The sequence below is a fragment of the Acartia tonsa genome, chromosome 9 (genome assembly GCF_053477335.1).
Source record: "Acartia tonsa isolate MP-2025a chromosome 9, ASM5347733v1, whole genome shotgun sequence".
Classification (NCBI taxonomy): Eukaryota; Metazoa; Arthropoda; class Copepoda; order Calanoida; family Acartiidae; genus Acartia; species Acartia tonsa.
In genome coordinates this window covers 50,850,392-50,867,331 of record NC_137268.1, presented here as the reverse complement: position 1 = coordinate 50,867,331, position 16,940 = coordinate 50,850,392, and the positions used below count along the sequence as shown (strand labels likewise).

Below are 16,940 nucleotides of genomic sequence, written 5' to 3'. Positions count from 1 at the left end.
CAGTTAAATTTATCTATTTATCATCTAAATACAGCCTCCTAGCGGCTAAAATGTTACCTAAAATCTTGTAATCTTTGTATTGAGCCTCCTAGCGGCATAAATGTTATCTAAAATCTGTAATTGAAATAACAGGGCCATCAGTGCTGATATAGCAGTTATAGTGTCCCCTTATCATTTAAATTGAGCCTCCTGGCGGCCAAAATGTTATCTAAAATCTTTTATCTTTTAAATTTAGCCATCTAACGACAAAAATATTATCTAAAATCTGAAGATCATGGGTGACTGAAATTACTGGGCCATCAGTGCTGATATAATAGGAATACTATCCCTTTATCATTTAAATTGAGCCTCCTGGCGGCCAAAATGTTATCTAAAATCTTTTATCTTTATATTGAGCCTCCTAGCGACAAAATTCTTACCTAAAATTTGAAGATCATGTGTAACTGAAATGACAGGCCCATCAGTACTGATATAGCAGGTATACTGTCCCCCGTCATGGGGCTGGATGTTCTGGATCCGCAGGTTGTAGTCAACCAAACTGATCATTTACATTTTGTCACAATCAAATAAAACAAAATAATTGAGTTAAAGTTTCTATACAATTCACCTTGTTGTTAGTCTTTCTGTCTTTCTATCTAATGTATATTTTGTTAACTTATATTAAATTTCCCCATAGTATTATTCATGTGAAGCATTACTTTACTTTTTTTAAAATTAAAGAGTAGAGAGAATGTTATTTTGCTTTTGTTTTAATTAGTATAATTTATTATTTAAGCAAGTGTTGAACTAATTAATATTTAAAACAAATGTTACATTGTTTGATTTTAGTTGGCTTTATTTTAAGGTATGTTAAATAACTTGATATGTAACTAATTAATAACTTTATACATTTAAAAATAAAATTTACATTAGCCTAATCTTATTCTTATCTTAGTATGTTAATTGCAAATGTTTAAGAAGTTATATGGTAGATAGGTACATTACCTTTTAATAAATTGGACCTTTAAAAAAAACATATATCTAAAAAATTTTATATACAACTAAATATTTAAAATGGTTGAAAAATACTCTAACAGAATCTCTCATATTACAGACATCTAAAAAGTTAATTCTTAAGATGTTTGAATGTTTCCCCCCCTCATGAATATAAACTTGTTATCAGGGAGGGAGGGGACAATGGGGCTGTTTACTACACTAGTCCCTAAAGTTTTAAAATAGCTTTCTCATATTTGTTGGCTTAAGAACTTTATAGACTTTTACTGAAATTCTATTGGTTAGATCATCAAGTTGAGTGTACAAACATTTTAACTACTTCTTGTACACTACATAAAGGGTAATTTTGTGTATTATCATTTGAAATGTACATCAATTTATCTGCCATTGTCTTATCCCTTTAGATCCCCGACTTGCTATACCTGAAGAAGAAAAGAAAAGGTGTAAAGTTTGTTTTTAATTTAGTTTGACAAGCTAGTTGGCTGGATCAAAGCACAACAGAGGTAATTTAGAGTATGTTTTAATTTAGTTTTACAAGCTAGTTGGTTAGACCAAAGTTCACTAGAGGTAAATTAGAATAAGTTATGAGAGATTTTAGCCTTAGGGAACTGAACCCTCACTCTTTCCTAATGTTTCTTTTGATTTCTGATTCAAAAAATATTTTAGCTTAAGATAAATTACAAATATCATATTTTTCATTCTTTTTGTTCAGAAAATTAAAACCATTTTCTTTCTCATACTATATTTTCAATCTTTCATAGACCAATGAACAGTCTAAAATTTAAAACTCTAATATCCAGGTATAACAGGCAACCAGCAGACCCATTCTTATTCCTTTTCAATATTCCTTTTCTTAGCTAATACACTATGTACCTATGATTTGATTTTATTGTAAAATTTAAAGGATTTTTTTTCAAACTCATCTAATAAATGCTTTAAAAATCAATATTGTTATTTATTGATGTATTTACAAATTTTAATGATTTTTACATAAAAAGTATTATGCAAAATTGATTTTTGCACTGATTTTGGCTTATTGTGTTATTGTTTAGATATAACTCTAACAATCTTTCTCTCTCTCTTCCCCCCCCCTCTCTCTCTCTCTTTCTCTCTTTCTCTCTCTCTCTTTCTCTTTCTCTCTCTCTCTTTCTCTCTCTCTCTCTTGTGAAGCTGGCTTAATTAGAATTTATCTGAATATCTACTGCCAGTCAATTTGGCACTTCTAAAATTTAATTTACACTCCCCTTCTCCCTCCATCTCTTTCTCAATAAAACCAACAATAGTATATCCCATTCCCTTCTCTCTTTCTCTCCCTCTCTACAATTTTCCCTACCACTCTAATTGATATTTATGCAAAAGAAAAACAGTTTTTATTGTTGTTTATCAGATTACAATCTGAAAAGTAACTCTTATTCAATCAATGCCATTTTTTTACATGTACTGGGTTTTAGTTGGCAGATTTACACCCTAACTTTTAAAATCAACAAGGATGACAACATCCATTAAAGCAAAGCTCTAAAATCAGAAATCTAAGATTTTTGTAGTTTCAGAACTTAATAAGCAGAACATTAATTTGTAAGTCTAAACAAAATTAAATATAAATTAGATGCAAAAATGCTTAAATACAGTAAAAGGACATATTTTTATTTTTAGGATTTGATCTCAGAGATGCCTCGCCTTTAATATTATACCTTGTATTCTTTGGGATTATTATTCCAAAAATCCAAAAATAAATAGAATAATTATATTATACAAAAGTGTGTAGCAAAAAAGTTGAAAATCATGGCCTTTCTGGTAATGAACTGTTATGCTTTTTTAATCATACCTAACTGTTGAGTTTAAAATCGATAGGACAATTCTAACATGTTATCCTTGTTTTATTAATTTGAATTATGACAAAATGTTCCTTAATCTTGTATCTGGTTTGACCATCATTTTGCCAGCAGTTAAGATATCTTGGTCATCCTTCTTCCACAGCACAACGTAGTTTCCAAGATTCTAAAATAAATATTCGTGTATATTAAGTAACAGAATGTTTGTCTGTCTGTCTATACCACGTAGTTTCCAAGATTTTAAAATATAAATTTTCTTGTATATTAAGTAACATCATGTCTGTCTGTTTGTCATGGTCATCCCCCTTCCACCATACCACGTAGTTTCCAAGATTCTAAAGTATAAATATTCTTGTATAATAAGTAACAGGATGTATGTCTGTCTGTCTATCTGTCCGTCTGTCTGTAACAGGATTCTTCCACAATACCCGTAGTTTCCAAGATTCTAAAATAGAAATAGTCTTGTATAATAAGTAACATGATGTCTATCTGTTTGTCTGTCTGTCTGTCTCTAGAAGGATTCTTCCACAATACCACGTAGTTTCCAAGATTCTAAAATATAGAATATTCTAGTATAATAAGTAACAGGATGTATGTTTGTTTGTCTGTTTGTATGTCTGTCTGTCCGTCTGTCTGTAACAGGATTCTTTCAAAATACCACTTAGTTTCCAAGATTCTAAAATAAATAAATATTCTAGTATTTTAAGTCTCTGTCTCTCCGTCTGAAAGTAACTTTTGAAATTACAGTATATTAATTCAAAAATCTAAATGCTTTTAAAATCCTTCTTATTTTTGTTCTGTGGTATCCTGATTTTAATTGCATGATAAATTACTAAAACATATTTTAAATATTTTTGGGTAATTTTGTATAAATTTTAAAAACACAGGAAAAGACATTGGGCTCTTTATTACAATAGTCCCAAAAGTTTTATAAAACCTTGGGGCCTTTATTGAATTTTGATTGGTTTGTTTATTCAGTTAAGTGTCCAAACATTTCAACCACTAAATGTAATCTGTAATGTGTGAGAATGTACCTCAATTTATCCGTAATTGTCTTATCCCTTAGATCCCTGCTAAAACCAAGTTCTGAGGGTGAGAGAAGTTACAAATATTGTCTCTCATTTAGTTTGTGGCAGGGATATATAGGGATAAGACAACGACCGATAAATTGATGTATTACATCCCCAATGTTAATACACAAAATACCCCTTCTGTAGATTAAAATTAGTGGCTGAGACATATGGACACTCAATTTAATAAACAAACCAATCAAAATTCATTAAAAAATCATTAAAAGTGTTGAGGCCAACAAATAAGAAAACTTTATTATAAAACTTTGGGGACTTGTGTAATAAACAGCCCATTGTCCCCCCTCTCTCTCTCTCTGAGGTTGTGTTTGTAGCCAAGAATCTTATTGAGTTGTTCCTTAACACATTAAATAAATGATATTCAATTGGTGCAGATGAGCCACAAGCCATTTATATAACCACAAAGCCACGAACACAACAAAAAGTTTTTTTTTTAAAGAATGAAAAAGAATATTAATGTAAATAGTGTACTTATTTTACATATATTTAAACGTATAGTAAAAAATTTTACTAGAATAGCTTATTCATATTTTTCTTAATGAAATGAGATAATCATTTATTAATGAATGTTTATATTAAATAAAATGTTTTTTTGTCCCAAAAAAAATTTTAATTTGATTTGAATTATTGTTAATTTGACTTTAACATTGAGTTTGATTTACCAATTTCAATTAAACTTTATATGACTACACATTGTTATAAAAAACCTTAAATTCGGTGTTTATGTGCAACATTTTTCTTAAAGTACTTAATAATTCATTACCTTTTAAGATTAACACTGTGAGATCAAATGGAATTATATGCCAAAAATTATAATTTATCTAAAATTCCAATTTGATGTATTTTTTCCACTCTGTTGCTAAAAAAAAAGTGTCATGTGTAAAAAAATGAAAATTGTGCTTTTTCTAAAATTCTAATTTGATGTATTATTTCCCCACTGTGTTGATATATAAAAAGTGTAATGTGTATACCGCAGAGCCCCATTGAAAATGTGTAAAAAAATATGAAAATTGTGCTTTCTCTAAAATTAAAATTTGATGTATTTTTTCCCACTGTGTTGCTATATAAAAAGTGTCATGTGTAAAAAAAATGAAAATTGTGCTTTTTCTAAAATTCTAATTTGATGTATTATTTCCCCACTGTGTTGATATATAAAAAGTGTAATGTGTATACCGCAGAGCCCCATTGATCTTTCACACACTTTTCCCACAGGGATCTAAAGGGATAAGACAATGACCGATTAAGTGATGTATATCCCCAATGAGGACAAACAAAATTACCCCTTCTGTAGCGCAAAATTTTTGTTTGAAACTTTTGAACACTCAATTTAATAAATCAACCCATCAAAATTCATAAAAAGTCCCAACCCAAAGATGTTAAGACAACGAATAAGAAAACGTTATTATAATACTTTGGGGACTAGAGGATATAACCCAATGACTCCTACATCTCTGCTTTTCCTCACTTCCAAGGCACGGCTTGCAAAATTATTAGAATATTTATTTATCGCATAATGAAAAGATGAATCATTCAAAATATGGTTTAATATTCTTTGCTTCCTCAAGAAAATTTGTCTAAAATTAGAAAAAATATTTTTTTATTTTTCCACCATCATTTAAGGTCTTTTATTTAAGCCTATTACATACAATAAAAACTTATCACCAGACCAATTGAGTTTTTCATTTTCGGGAAGCCTAATATAGGTCCCTGGTTGGTTTTAAAGTTATGATTATTTTTAGATTTAACCCTTTACAGTCGGGCCCCTTGCCGCACCTTAATCGGTCGGGGGGGGGGGGGCTTTCAACGCCCCCCCTAATTATCTCAGTTCCTATTAGAGCTAGAGGGCTAAATTTTTTTGTGCAAGTCCCCTGTTTGGTAATGAATTTCCGACCTTTTATAAGTCTAAGTCAATTTTCGCTTCCTTCACCCTTTTATTTAACAACCTTTGTTTTTAGGTCTTTTTTTACTTAAAAATTTCAAACGGCTGTAATTTTCTTATTTTTGAAGCTAGAAGAAAAATTTTTTCCCAGAAAATGTTTATCTTTATGTAAATTTTACATTAGAAATATCAAAATATAAATTTCAGCGGCCGCAGCTGTACTTGGCAGCTGCCAGCCGCCGCAGTCGGCGGTCGGCGGGAAAACGGCAGCGGATCTTCATGAAATTTTAATACGTTATATAGACATGTAAGAAAAGCTTAAGTTTAAAATTTGAAGTCTCTAAGTCAAAAATTGCGGCCACAGGAGCCATTTAAAGATTTTTGGAGACCTGGAGGATCAGGACCTGCAGGATCATACCTGGAACCTGAAAGTGACTTGAACACCTGTATTTTATATAAGGATGTACTACTAGAGGATTTTTTAGTATTTTGGTATGGTAAAATGCTTTGTTTTAGTCAAAAAAATATTTTTGCTCTTTACCTGGATGACCCTGCCAGGTTTGCTGGCATCCTGTGCTCGCCAGGATGGAGATATTCAAAAAATTCCAACTCTCAGTTATGTGTCATACCCATACTTAAAAAGTCAAGCAGTTTGGGCTCTTTATCTTTCACACACAGAAAATGAGATAGAAAAAACCGGAGGGGGGGGGCGTTAAACGCCCCCCCCCCCCCGACCGTTAAGGGTTAAGTCTAGGGATGGTTTTAGACTATTTTTCTAGTTTCCCTTCCCTTTTAAATAGAGAGCTCTTAAATGCTATAGCTACTAATCTGATTAATAACCGCTGTATTATAAAAAATCCACGAATATAAAAAAAAATATGAAATCAATATCCTGGGGGACCGAAGGCCCGTTAAAACATAACTGGTTTTAATCTTATAATTTTTCCTTTTAATATCAACGTAAAGCTGTCTATAATACGATGCGATAAATAACTATTCTATTTTTGTTTTTAAGAAACTTGTCACTTCTCTGTCTAAATGGCTGGAAAGTTTTAAGATAAGAAAAAGAAAATGTAAATTTTGTAAGTTTATCAACAAAATATGCATATTAGATGACTGGATATAGTATATATGTGGATATATTGACAGGAGAAAATTTGTCGTCACTTTAAGTTGCTTACATAGACCTCATTTATTATTCAGTTTGTTCATCCAGTAGGAGGGGAGGAGAAGGGGCAAGGAGGGTGGAGATGGGTATCGTTATTTTAGCCAGCTGCGAGCATTATTTTATTAGAGTACATGAAAATTTTGCGCAACATCCAAGTAATAATATATTGATTATTAGATGTGTAGCTTTACATCCTTATATAAAAGTAAGAGGATCTATGTCTGTCTGTGTGTACCAAAGGATCTCGCTAACCGCTGAACCATTATGGTCCTCCTTTACAGTGTAGATTTTCATAGGTCCTTGTATGGTTTATACCTATTTTGAGGGAGGGTACCAAAAATTCCACCTCAAATTTACTTGTTATTGTCCAATTTGCATACTTTTTTTTGTAAAAATAGCCTAAAACCAGAATAATCCATAAACTAATTCTTGTATAAACAAAAAGTTAGTTTAAACAGGGAGGGAGAGAACTAGTACTTAAAATTTTAGTAAATGTTATTTTAAGTTGGCTAAAAAAAATTTTGCAACTAATATCAAACTTTTATTGTAGTGTTCAAACTTTTAACCAACAATATTATTTTACATAAGGGGTAGTTTTGTTTATCATTATTGAGAATGTATATGAATTTATCATCCATGGTCTTATCCATTAAGATCCATGGGCTGAAATAAAAAAAATTGTGTGAATGCTTAATTTAATTATATTTGACAAGGGTGTTTTCTGTATACTCTAAATAAACACTAATTTTATTAATATAACATGTTAGTTATTAAACTATTCAATATTTTTATTCTAATTCTAAAGTATAGTTTTTATTTCATTTTTTAGAAGCGCAACTAGTTAAAAATAGGGGTAGGTAAAAGTTTCTAAAGGGATAAGATAATGGATGATAAATTGATATACATCCCCATTGATGATAAATAAATTAAACTCTTTAAAGTTAATAATTTGTATAAAAAAAGCATTATATTTGTGGTTATTTTCCCTCGTACTTTTAGTTTTTTATCTATAATTTTTATTAAAACTTACGGATTAACCTTCATCTTACAAAAAAATATTAATCAATTTGATTTATTAATAAAAAGTACGTTTTTATATTATATCCTTATAAAATCATACTTTCAATCTAATTCATTTTTTTTATAAAATTTGAGAAATACGCATAATTGATAAGTATACTTAAAAACAAGGATGACAACATTCATAAAAGCGAAGCTCTGAAACGATATGACAGACGAACATTAACTTTTGTAGAGTGTCAGAACTGAATATACAAAATATGAAAATATAAGGTTTGACAAAATTATACGTAAATTTGTTGCAAAACTTCTTAAATACAGAATTCTGACATTTTTGATAATTAATTATAGAGATGCTTCGCGCATAATATTGTACCTTATTGTAATAGGAAACAGTAATCAAAAAATCAGATCTATCGGATGTTTTTATCACATAAAAAATTGTTTTTAAAAAAGTAAAAAAGCGACATGTTTAAAATGGACGTACGGACATTCTGGTAACGATTATAGAGTTGCTACGCTTTTTAAATCGTACCTAACTACTACAGGAATCACCATGCAAATCGATAGGACAATTTTAACAGGCCTAAATTAACGAATAAAAGCTAACTATCTCGGACGGACGTACGGACGTACGGACGGACGGACGTACGGACTGACAGACGGACGGACCGACCCTAATTATAGAAAAGCTTCGCTTTTAAAAAAAATTCAATATATAATATCAATTTACTAAGTTTTGGGACAACAAGAATAAGATAATGTGTTTATAAAACTTTGGGGATCAGTATAATCTCTTATGTAATAAACTTTATTTTTTCAAAAAGCTTTGCTTTGTATTAATCATATTTGAATACTAGCGAATGCGCCCCTAGCATCTAGGGGATCTATGTGGAATGGATATAGAAAGACAGAAAATAGCCTAAAACCATTTTTAGATTTAATCATAAAAATAAAACAGCCTAAAACTATCTCAGGACCTATAAGAAGCCTTAAGGAGAATCATATCGGTTCAGGGGTAAGCATGATCCATTGCTACAGACTAAAAAAGCTTACTACTTTATATATCAGTTTGTATAACAGAATTATTCCTTATATAAAAGTTACAGGATGTCTATCTTAGTGTGTTTGAGTGTGTACTTTAAGACCTCGCTAAGAATCATATAGTTTGAGGTAAGGTTTAGTACTATTTTTGTGGGGGGGGGGGAGGAGGGTACCTCCATCCTACAAAGTGAAATTGGTCCAGTAACAAAATGCGCCATTCTCCCTATTAAAATATCCCCATGGCCTCTAGGGGCGTAGCCGCTGGTAGTAGGTAATAAAATAGATAGACACATATCTTTCCATATTAACTCATTGTCCATAAATGTTTTTACATTCCTAAATATACTCTCACAAATAACAGGGATCTCAAGAGATAAGACAATGGCCGAGAAATTGATGTACATCCCCAATGAAGATACACAAAATAACCCTTCTGTAGATTACAATTAGTGGTTGAAAGTTTGGAAACTCAACTTAACGAACCAACCAATCAAATACAACACAAGTCTTCAAAGTAGTTTGGCCAACGAATCAGAAAACGTTATCATACAACTTTGGGTACCAGTGTAATTAACAGTCCAATGTCCCCTCCCTTCCTGGATTCATGTAGACCAATTTATTTTTGTGCTCTGTGTGTAAAAATAAAACAAAATATATTCAATTGTCTTTTGTGGCCTGAATTTTAGATTGGTGCTCTAACATAACTGCTCTTTATTTCACTAGTCCCCAAAGTTTTTTAACAACTTTGGGGACTTTTATGGAATTTTGTTTGGCTGGTTAATTAAGTTGAGAGTCCAAATATTTTATCCACAAATTGTAGCCTATAAGGTGTCATTTTGTGTATCCTAATTGTCTTATTTCTCTATTGTCTTATTTCTTTATATCCCTGGCTTAGAATACACAATAGAATCATACTATCAATTTAAAACTAGCTATTCTTGTCTAGTAATTCAATTTTGCTTTACATTCTTATATAAAAGTAACAGGATGTTTATATTTGTTTCTGTCGCTTTATAGGTTCAGGGAAGATTTAGGGGAGGATATTTCCACCATCCAAAGAAAAATCAAATGCAAATAAAATTCAGAAATCGAGGGAGGGGAAATTGAATAGCTAATTATAATGGTACCCAAAGTTTCATTGGCTTACAAATTTCAGTGACTGTAATTAGATATTGATTGGTTGGTACAAACCAGCAGTGTCAAATTTTTTCAACCAATAATTTAGATCTACAGAAAGAGGTAACTTTGTTTCTCATAATTTTATGTGTGTTTGATTTAAATTAGTGTCAGTTGTTTTTTTTTCTACCGTGTTAATTTTTTATTCAGTTTTATAGAAAAATGCGGGGTTGGGCACTTTTTATGTATCTACATTACATGGGGTTTTTTTAAAACTATTTTTGACACCATGGAAACTGTCCCAATTTTGTATAACTTTTGCGGAACATGTTCCAGTTACGTCATATTTTTCTTTCCCGAAAAAGGGAAGGGGGGAAGAAAATCTCTTCAAAAGAGATGGGGAAAACCCCCTTTTCTCCCATCTCTTTTTTCTTCCCCCCTTCCCTTTTTTTTCTTTCCCCCTTCCCTTTTTCGGGAAAGAAAAATATGACGTAACTGGAACATGTTCCGCAAAAGTTATACAAAATTGGGACAGTTTCCATGGTGTCCTATTTTTTTTATAATTTCTAATCGTGAGTGAACGTAAATTTATCTACCTTTATTTAAGATAAACGACTGAAATTAAGTTTTATTAATCAACAACTTTGTGGTCTATATTGAATTTTGATTGGTTGGTTCATTAAGTTGAATGTTTAAACGTTTCAATCACTTATTGTAATCTACAGAGGGGTAATTTTGTGTATCATCATTATGGGTGTACATCAGTTTATCGGCCATTGTCCTATCCCTTTAAACCCTTGCGTAAATAGACTATCTTATTTTCAAGTTAAAGTCTAAGGTTTAATTTAGGGACCCGTTCTTTCGTTCGTTTTTTCTTTTTCTTTATTTGCATCTTACTGTACTTGTGTTTTATGCAATTTTGTAATATATAAACTAAAAATTATGCATGTTATTCATAATTTTATAAAAATAATTTTGTAATGTAGATACTAAATTTATTCATGTATTCATAATTTTATAGCTGCCCACAAACAATGCATACATAGCAGTTAATTTTATTTATTATGTTAAAACATCCTCGTTTTTAATTTGCAACTGAAAAGTATGTAAAAAAAACTTTAAATTTGCATAATTGAGAAAATACAAGCATGCATTATTATTAACATTTTTTACTTATTAAGGTTTTTTATGTTCTCGCTGGTTGTAATGGAAATGAAAAGTGCCACGGCAGTAGAATTAAACCCCCCACTCCTCACAAAAAGGCTAAGGGTGAAGAAACTAGTACTTTATAAAATACTTAAGGTTAAGCCCCAAGAGGCCTCTAGGATAAGGTTAGAGGGAGTCGAGCCTCCCTTAAAATAGTTATGAAACTTAACTGTACATTGAAAAGGAGAAACATATCGGTCCAGTGATTAAAGACATCCTTGTATTTGTAAAATTCTCTTAAACCTGTTTTTATCCAGCGGAAATGAACCGGATTGAAACGGATTGCCTGTGGATTGCAACAAAAGCGTAGCTTCCTCCCCAACGGCTTTCTTGTATGTGTTGGCCTTTTTTATTTATTATCCGCGGAAAACTGTCTATTGTACGATGCTTTGCATAACTAAAACTGATTTTTATCCAGCGGAAAAGAACCGGATTGAAATTTACCTGTGGATTGCACCATAGGGTAGCTTCCTCCCCGACAGCTTTCTGGTATGTGTTGGCTTTTGTGTGGATGAGGGGGTGTTGGGGGGACCCGAACTCGCTAGCATAGCTGCTACAACCTACAATAATTATGGTTGAAATGTTTGAACACTCAACTTAATGAACCAACTAATCGAAATTAATAAAGTCAATAAAGTTTTAAAGCCAACGAATAAGAAAAACGTTATTATAAAACTTTGGGTACAAGTGTAATTTACAGTCCAATGTTCCCTCCCTCTCTGGGATGAGGGGGACCCGAACTCGCTAGCATAACTGGTACATTTGGTCATAATTAAGAACACTTTGACTATAATGTTACATCTTAACATAATAGATTTATTACATTACATGGTCAATTCAACAATAACTTCACAAAGCAAAGATTAAACATATTATTTTGTTTGTACCCAAGGATCTCGAAAACCGCTGAACCGATATAGTTTTCCTTTATAATTTAGCCTATCATAGGTTTTCGGAAGATTTATAACTATTTGGGGGAATGTTGTTTTACTTTTTCTTTGTAGAACAAAAATATTCTTTTGGACTAAAAATTACTTTTCATTACAAAAAATAACGATAATAAGATAAAACCTATTATAATAAAAAAAATTAATTAAATCCGAATATGATATTAGATTCTTCTATAATTCTAATTCTGTATTTGATTTAAGAATATACCCAGAAGAAGCGCAGCAAAAACAATTTATAATTTCATTTAGCCGTAATAACGTACAGATTTAAAGACTGGATTAATAAAGTGGAATAACAAAGCGAGGAAAGGGGCATGGTTCTGCAAATTATAATAGTCCCCAAATCATTTTGTTTATCATAATTGAGGTTGGGATATCAATGAACTGCCCATTGTCTTATCCCTTAAGATCCCTGGTAAAAAAAAGACTTACACAAAGAGAGATAATCTACGCTCCTTTCAGAGGTTAATAATAATAAATGAAAACCTAGTTGAATGAAAGTGGTGGTTTTCGGCTATTTTCTTGGGGGACCAGATGGGACACCCCCAACCCCCCAAATATTGGAAAAATCCCCCCCTTTTTTTAAATTATTTAAAACTTGTGGGGGCATCTCCAGGGGTAATTATTTTTTCTCTTTTATTACCTCTTGGGGCAAGGCCCTTGAGGCTAGGGGCGGAGCCGCTAGTGTTTCATAATTTATAAGAGCAGAATATCAAGGGATGATGGGGACATTGGGTTGTTCATTACACCATTCCCCAAAGTATTATAATAACGTTAGCTCAACCAAATTTTGAAACTTAAATTGAATTTAGATTGGTTGGTTTATTGAGTGTCCAAAAGTTACAACCACTAATGGTAATCTACAGAAGTGGTATTTTTTGGTATATTTTTGAGGGATTTACAATATGAAAGGAGAAAAATTGATTTATCATCCATTGTTCAATCCCTAACGACCTGGCTTTTCCTTTTATTAACTAATTAAAAGGAAATCATAATTCTCTTTATTAAAATAGTAAAGGTATAAGGCCAGATCGTATGAAAAGTGGGTTACATCCTAGCCCCCAAGGAATATAATATGTTTTCGTATTCGTTGGCTTTGGGGTTTTTGAGGACTTTAAAAAGGATTTTGTCTGGATTGTTCATTAAGTTAAGTGTTCAAACGTTTCAAGCACTAATAATACTCTACAAAAGGGGTATTTTTGTGTATCATCAATGCGTATGTACATCTATTATAATTTATAGTCCAACATTCGGGATATATATACTTCATCAGCCATTGTCTTATCCCTTTAGATCATTGTGTTTCCTTAGCCTTATCCTATTATAAAAGTAGTAAGGTATTTTTTATGTCTGATGCATAAGATTTCAATAACCACTGAACCAGTTGAGTTTTCTATTTTAGGAAAGCTTCATATAGATCCTTGAGTTGTTTTATGTTTTTTTTTTATTTTTAGATTTAATTCTTGTGGGTATTAGGGTATTTTCTGCTCCTTTCTAACTTACCCCTTTAAATAAAGAGCCCTTAAAAGTATCATAAAGTTTTCTTCTTTACAGTTAAGCAAATGATTACTTAATTTTTTTTAATGATTATAAAAATCCTCTAAAATCTAGTAACTTTATTTTATTAAAAGAAAGAGAAGAAAAAAATCTCTTTTGTCGCTGTTTTTAATCATAGTTTCTTATTATTAAAAAGATGTAGAATTAATATTCTTTTTTATTAAAATATTAATATTTCTTTTTATTAAAGAAGTTATAATTTGATTTTTTTATAAATAGGTTAAAATATTTTTTTAAAAATTATTGGATAGATAGATTTAAGCAGGGTTCGGAAGCCGCGCCTCAGCCGCGCATAAGCCTCAGTTTTAAACCTGCTTGTGAGCAGAAAAAGAAATTTCAGAAAACAGGATTGTCTGCTAAAGAGACAGTTTTATACATCCAGCTGAATTTTATAGTGATAAAATGACGATTTCACTGAGGCTTACACGCGGCTTACGCGCGGCTTCCGATCCCTGGATTTAAGAAATCAATGCCTTAAATGGATAAAATAATGGCCGATAAATAGATGTACATCATCAATGTTGATAAAAAAAATTACCTCTGCTGTAGATTACAATTAGTGGTTGAATCGTTTGGACACTCAACTTGAGAACCAACTAATCAAAATTTAATAAAAGTCCTTAAAGTTGTTGAGCCAGCGAATAAGAAAACATAAAAAAGATAAACAAAACTTTTTGGGACTAATAAACAGCTGGATGTCCAATGTATGATATAGATAGATGTATAAAACTAAATTGATAGTTAATATAATATGTTGTTAGTTACAGAGATAGATCAATAAATTGGTATAAAGACTTATGACTTGATAGATAAAAACGAATAAGATAATGCCCTAGGGCAATCACACTATGATGGATAGATAGATAAATGAAAAGACACTTAGTTAGGGGGTGAATGAATGAGATACCACCCCTAGGACAATCACAGTATGATAGTTAGATAGATAGATAGATAAATTAATGGATTAATAGAGAGATATATAAATGAAAATACACTTAGTTAGGGGGTGAATGAATGAGATACCACCCATAGGACAATCACAGTATGATAGTTAGATAGATAGATAGATAAATTAATGGATTAATAGAGAGATATATAAATGAAAATACACTTAGTTAGGGGGTGAATGAATGAGATACCACCCATAGGACAATCACAGTATGATAGTTAGATAGATAGATAGATAAATTAATGGATTAATAGAGAGATATATAAATGAAAATACACTTAGTTAGGGGGTGAATGAATGAGATACCACCCATAGGACAATCACAGTATGATAGTTAGATTGATAGATAGATAGATATATAGATATATAAATGAAAAGACACTTAGTTAGAGGGGTGAATGAATGACATATCGCCCCAGGGCAACAAGATTCAGTTAAAAGATGGAAAGAAAAAACGAGGGGACACTTTTCTCCCTAGAGACAAGTGTTTCTTTAAAACAATGAATATAATATTTTTTTATAGCACGGCTATTTTAACAATAAATTGCTCATGAAACTATGAATTCAATTTGTGTTTTGTCAATAATGTACATGGACGAAAAACATTCCTGATGATGAGGGCAGTTTTGCCCTCAAAGCGTTGACTAAATTTAAAAGTTTGATGCCTTGAGTTTTTAATTCTGAGGATGTTGGGTCCGTAACCATTCGTCCTACTTATGAATTGATCTAATACAGTAAACTAGCATCTAGGGGCTAGGATTAAAATTATGATTATAAATTCATTTCAATATTTGGCTTTTATTAATTATTACGTATTTATGTTACTAATTATGCTTTTATCAATTACTTAATTATCTAATAAAATATCTCTGCCATTTTCATATTTTTCCCAAAGTGCGTAAACATACTTTTCTTGTGGGTGAAGTTAAGAGAGCAAAAAATACACTTGACTTTTTTGTTTTAATTTTTAGTCTTTTTATTGGGGAAAATACCAAGAATCTAAAACGATAAGACAATGACCGATGGATTAATGTTCATAACCAATGATGATCCACAAAATTACCTATTTTAGATAATATTAGACTGGTCCCCAAAGTCTTATTATATCAATTTCGTACAAGTTTGCAGACGATATTGAATTTTAGTTGCTTCATGATTCTTAACGTTGAGTGTTCCAACGTTTCAACCACGAATTGCAATCTTTATAAGGGATAATTTTGTGTAGTATTTTAGAGGACGAATTTAAACTTATCGGCCTATGTCTTTTCCCTTTGGATCCCTGCTTTCCCCCTCTTTCTCCCTCTCTGACCCCTTTCCGGACCTAAATATCAGCTCCTATTTGAGTTAGAGGGCTTAGTTATTTTTTCATGTCCCCTGATTAAAATGAATTTTCGACCATAAGTGAATGAAAGTCATTTTTCGCTTCACTCACCCTTGTATTTTACCACCTTTGTTTTTAGGTCCTTAAAATTTTTAAACGGCTGTAATTAAATTATTTTTAAAGCTAGTAGAACAATATTTTTGAGAAAAAGACTGTCTTCAACTAGATTAGATTTTCTTTAAGATATAATTCTGATTTCCAGAAAAAATATTAATGTTAATTATAAGTGGAAAAGAGAGAAAAAAAGAGGGGGGAATATAGAAAATAAGATAAGATGAGAATTAAATAAAATCTACTTGCATCTACACTTGATTGTTTGGAACAATGCTCGAACATTTCAACCCATAATTTTAATCTACAGTATAGGGGTACTTTTGTTTATCACTATTTGTGGGGGTAAGTATCAATTTATTGTCCATTGTCTTATCCTGTAATGCCTGGAGGTATATGACAATTGACAGAAATAGACAGGGATCTAAAGGGATAAGACAATTCCCGTTACATTTTTTTACATCCTTAATGATGATACAAAAAATACAACTTCTGTAGATTACAATTAGTGGTTGAAATATTTCTTCTCCCAATTTAATGAAAGTGCCCAATGGTGAATAAGAAAACGTTGTTATTAAACATTGTATATAATACACAGCTCATTGTCCCCTCTCTCTGGATTATTACACAAGTCCCCAAAGTTTTATAATGACGTTTTGTTATTTGTTTGCTTAACAACTTTGAAGACTTTTATTAAATTTTTATT

The 16,940-nt window shown here is 31.2% G+C and overlaps 1 protein-coding gene across 1 annotated transcript in view; it reads right to left on the bottom strand.

The window, feature by feature from the left end:
* Nucleotides 1-16,940, bottom strand: part of LOC145327954 (lachesin-like) — an 86,536-nt gene that overhangs the window by 58,799 nt on the left and 10,797 nt on the right. Inside the window, exons 2-4 of the mRNA XM_080171475.1 lie at nucleotides 11,791-11,906; nucleotides 2,902-2,991; nucleotides 420-540 (exon numbers count right to left, since the gene is read on the bottom strand). Of these exons, the coding sequence (XP_080027601.1) occupies nucleotides 420-540; nucleotides 2,902-2,991; nucleotides 11,791-11,906 (327 nt within the window). The remainder of the gene's footprint in view (nucleotides 1-419; nucleotides 541-2,901; nucleotides 2,992-11,790; nucleotides 11,907-16,940) is intronic.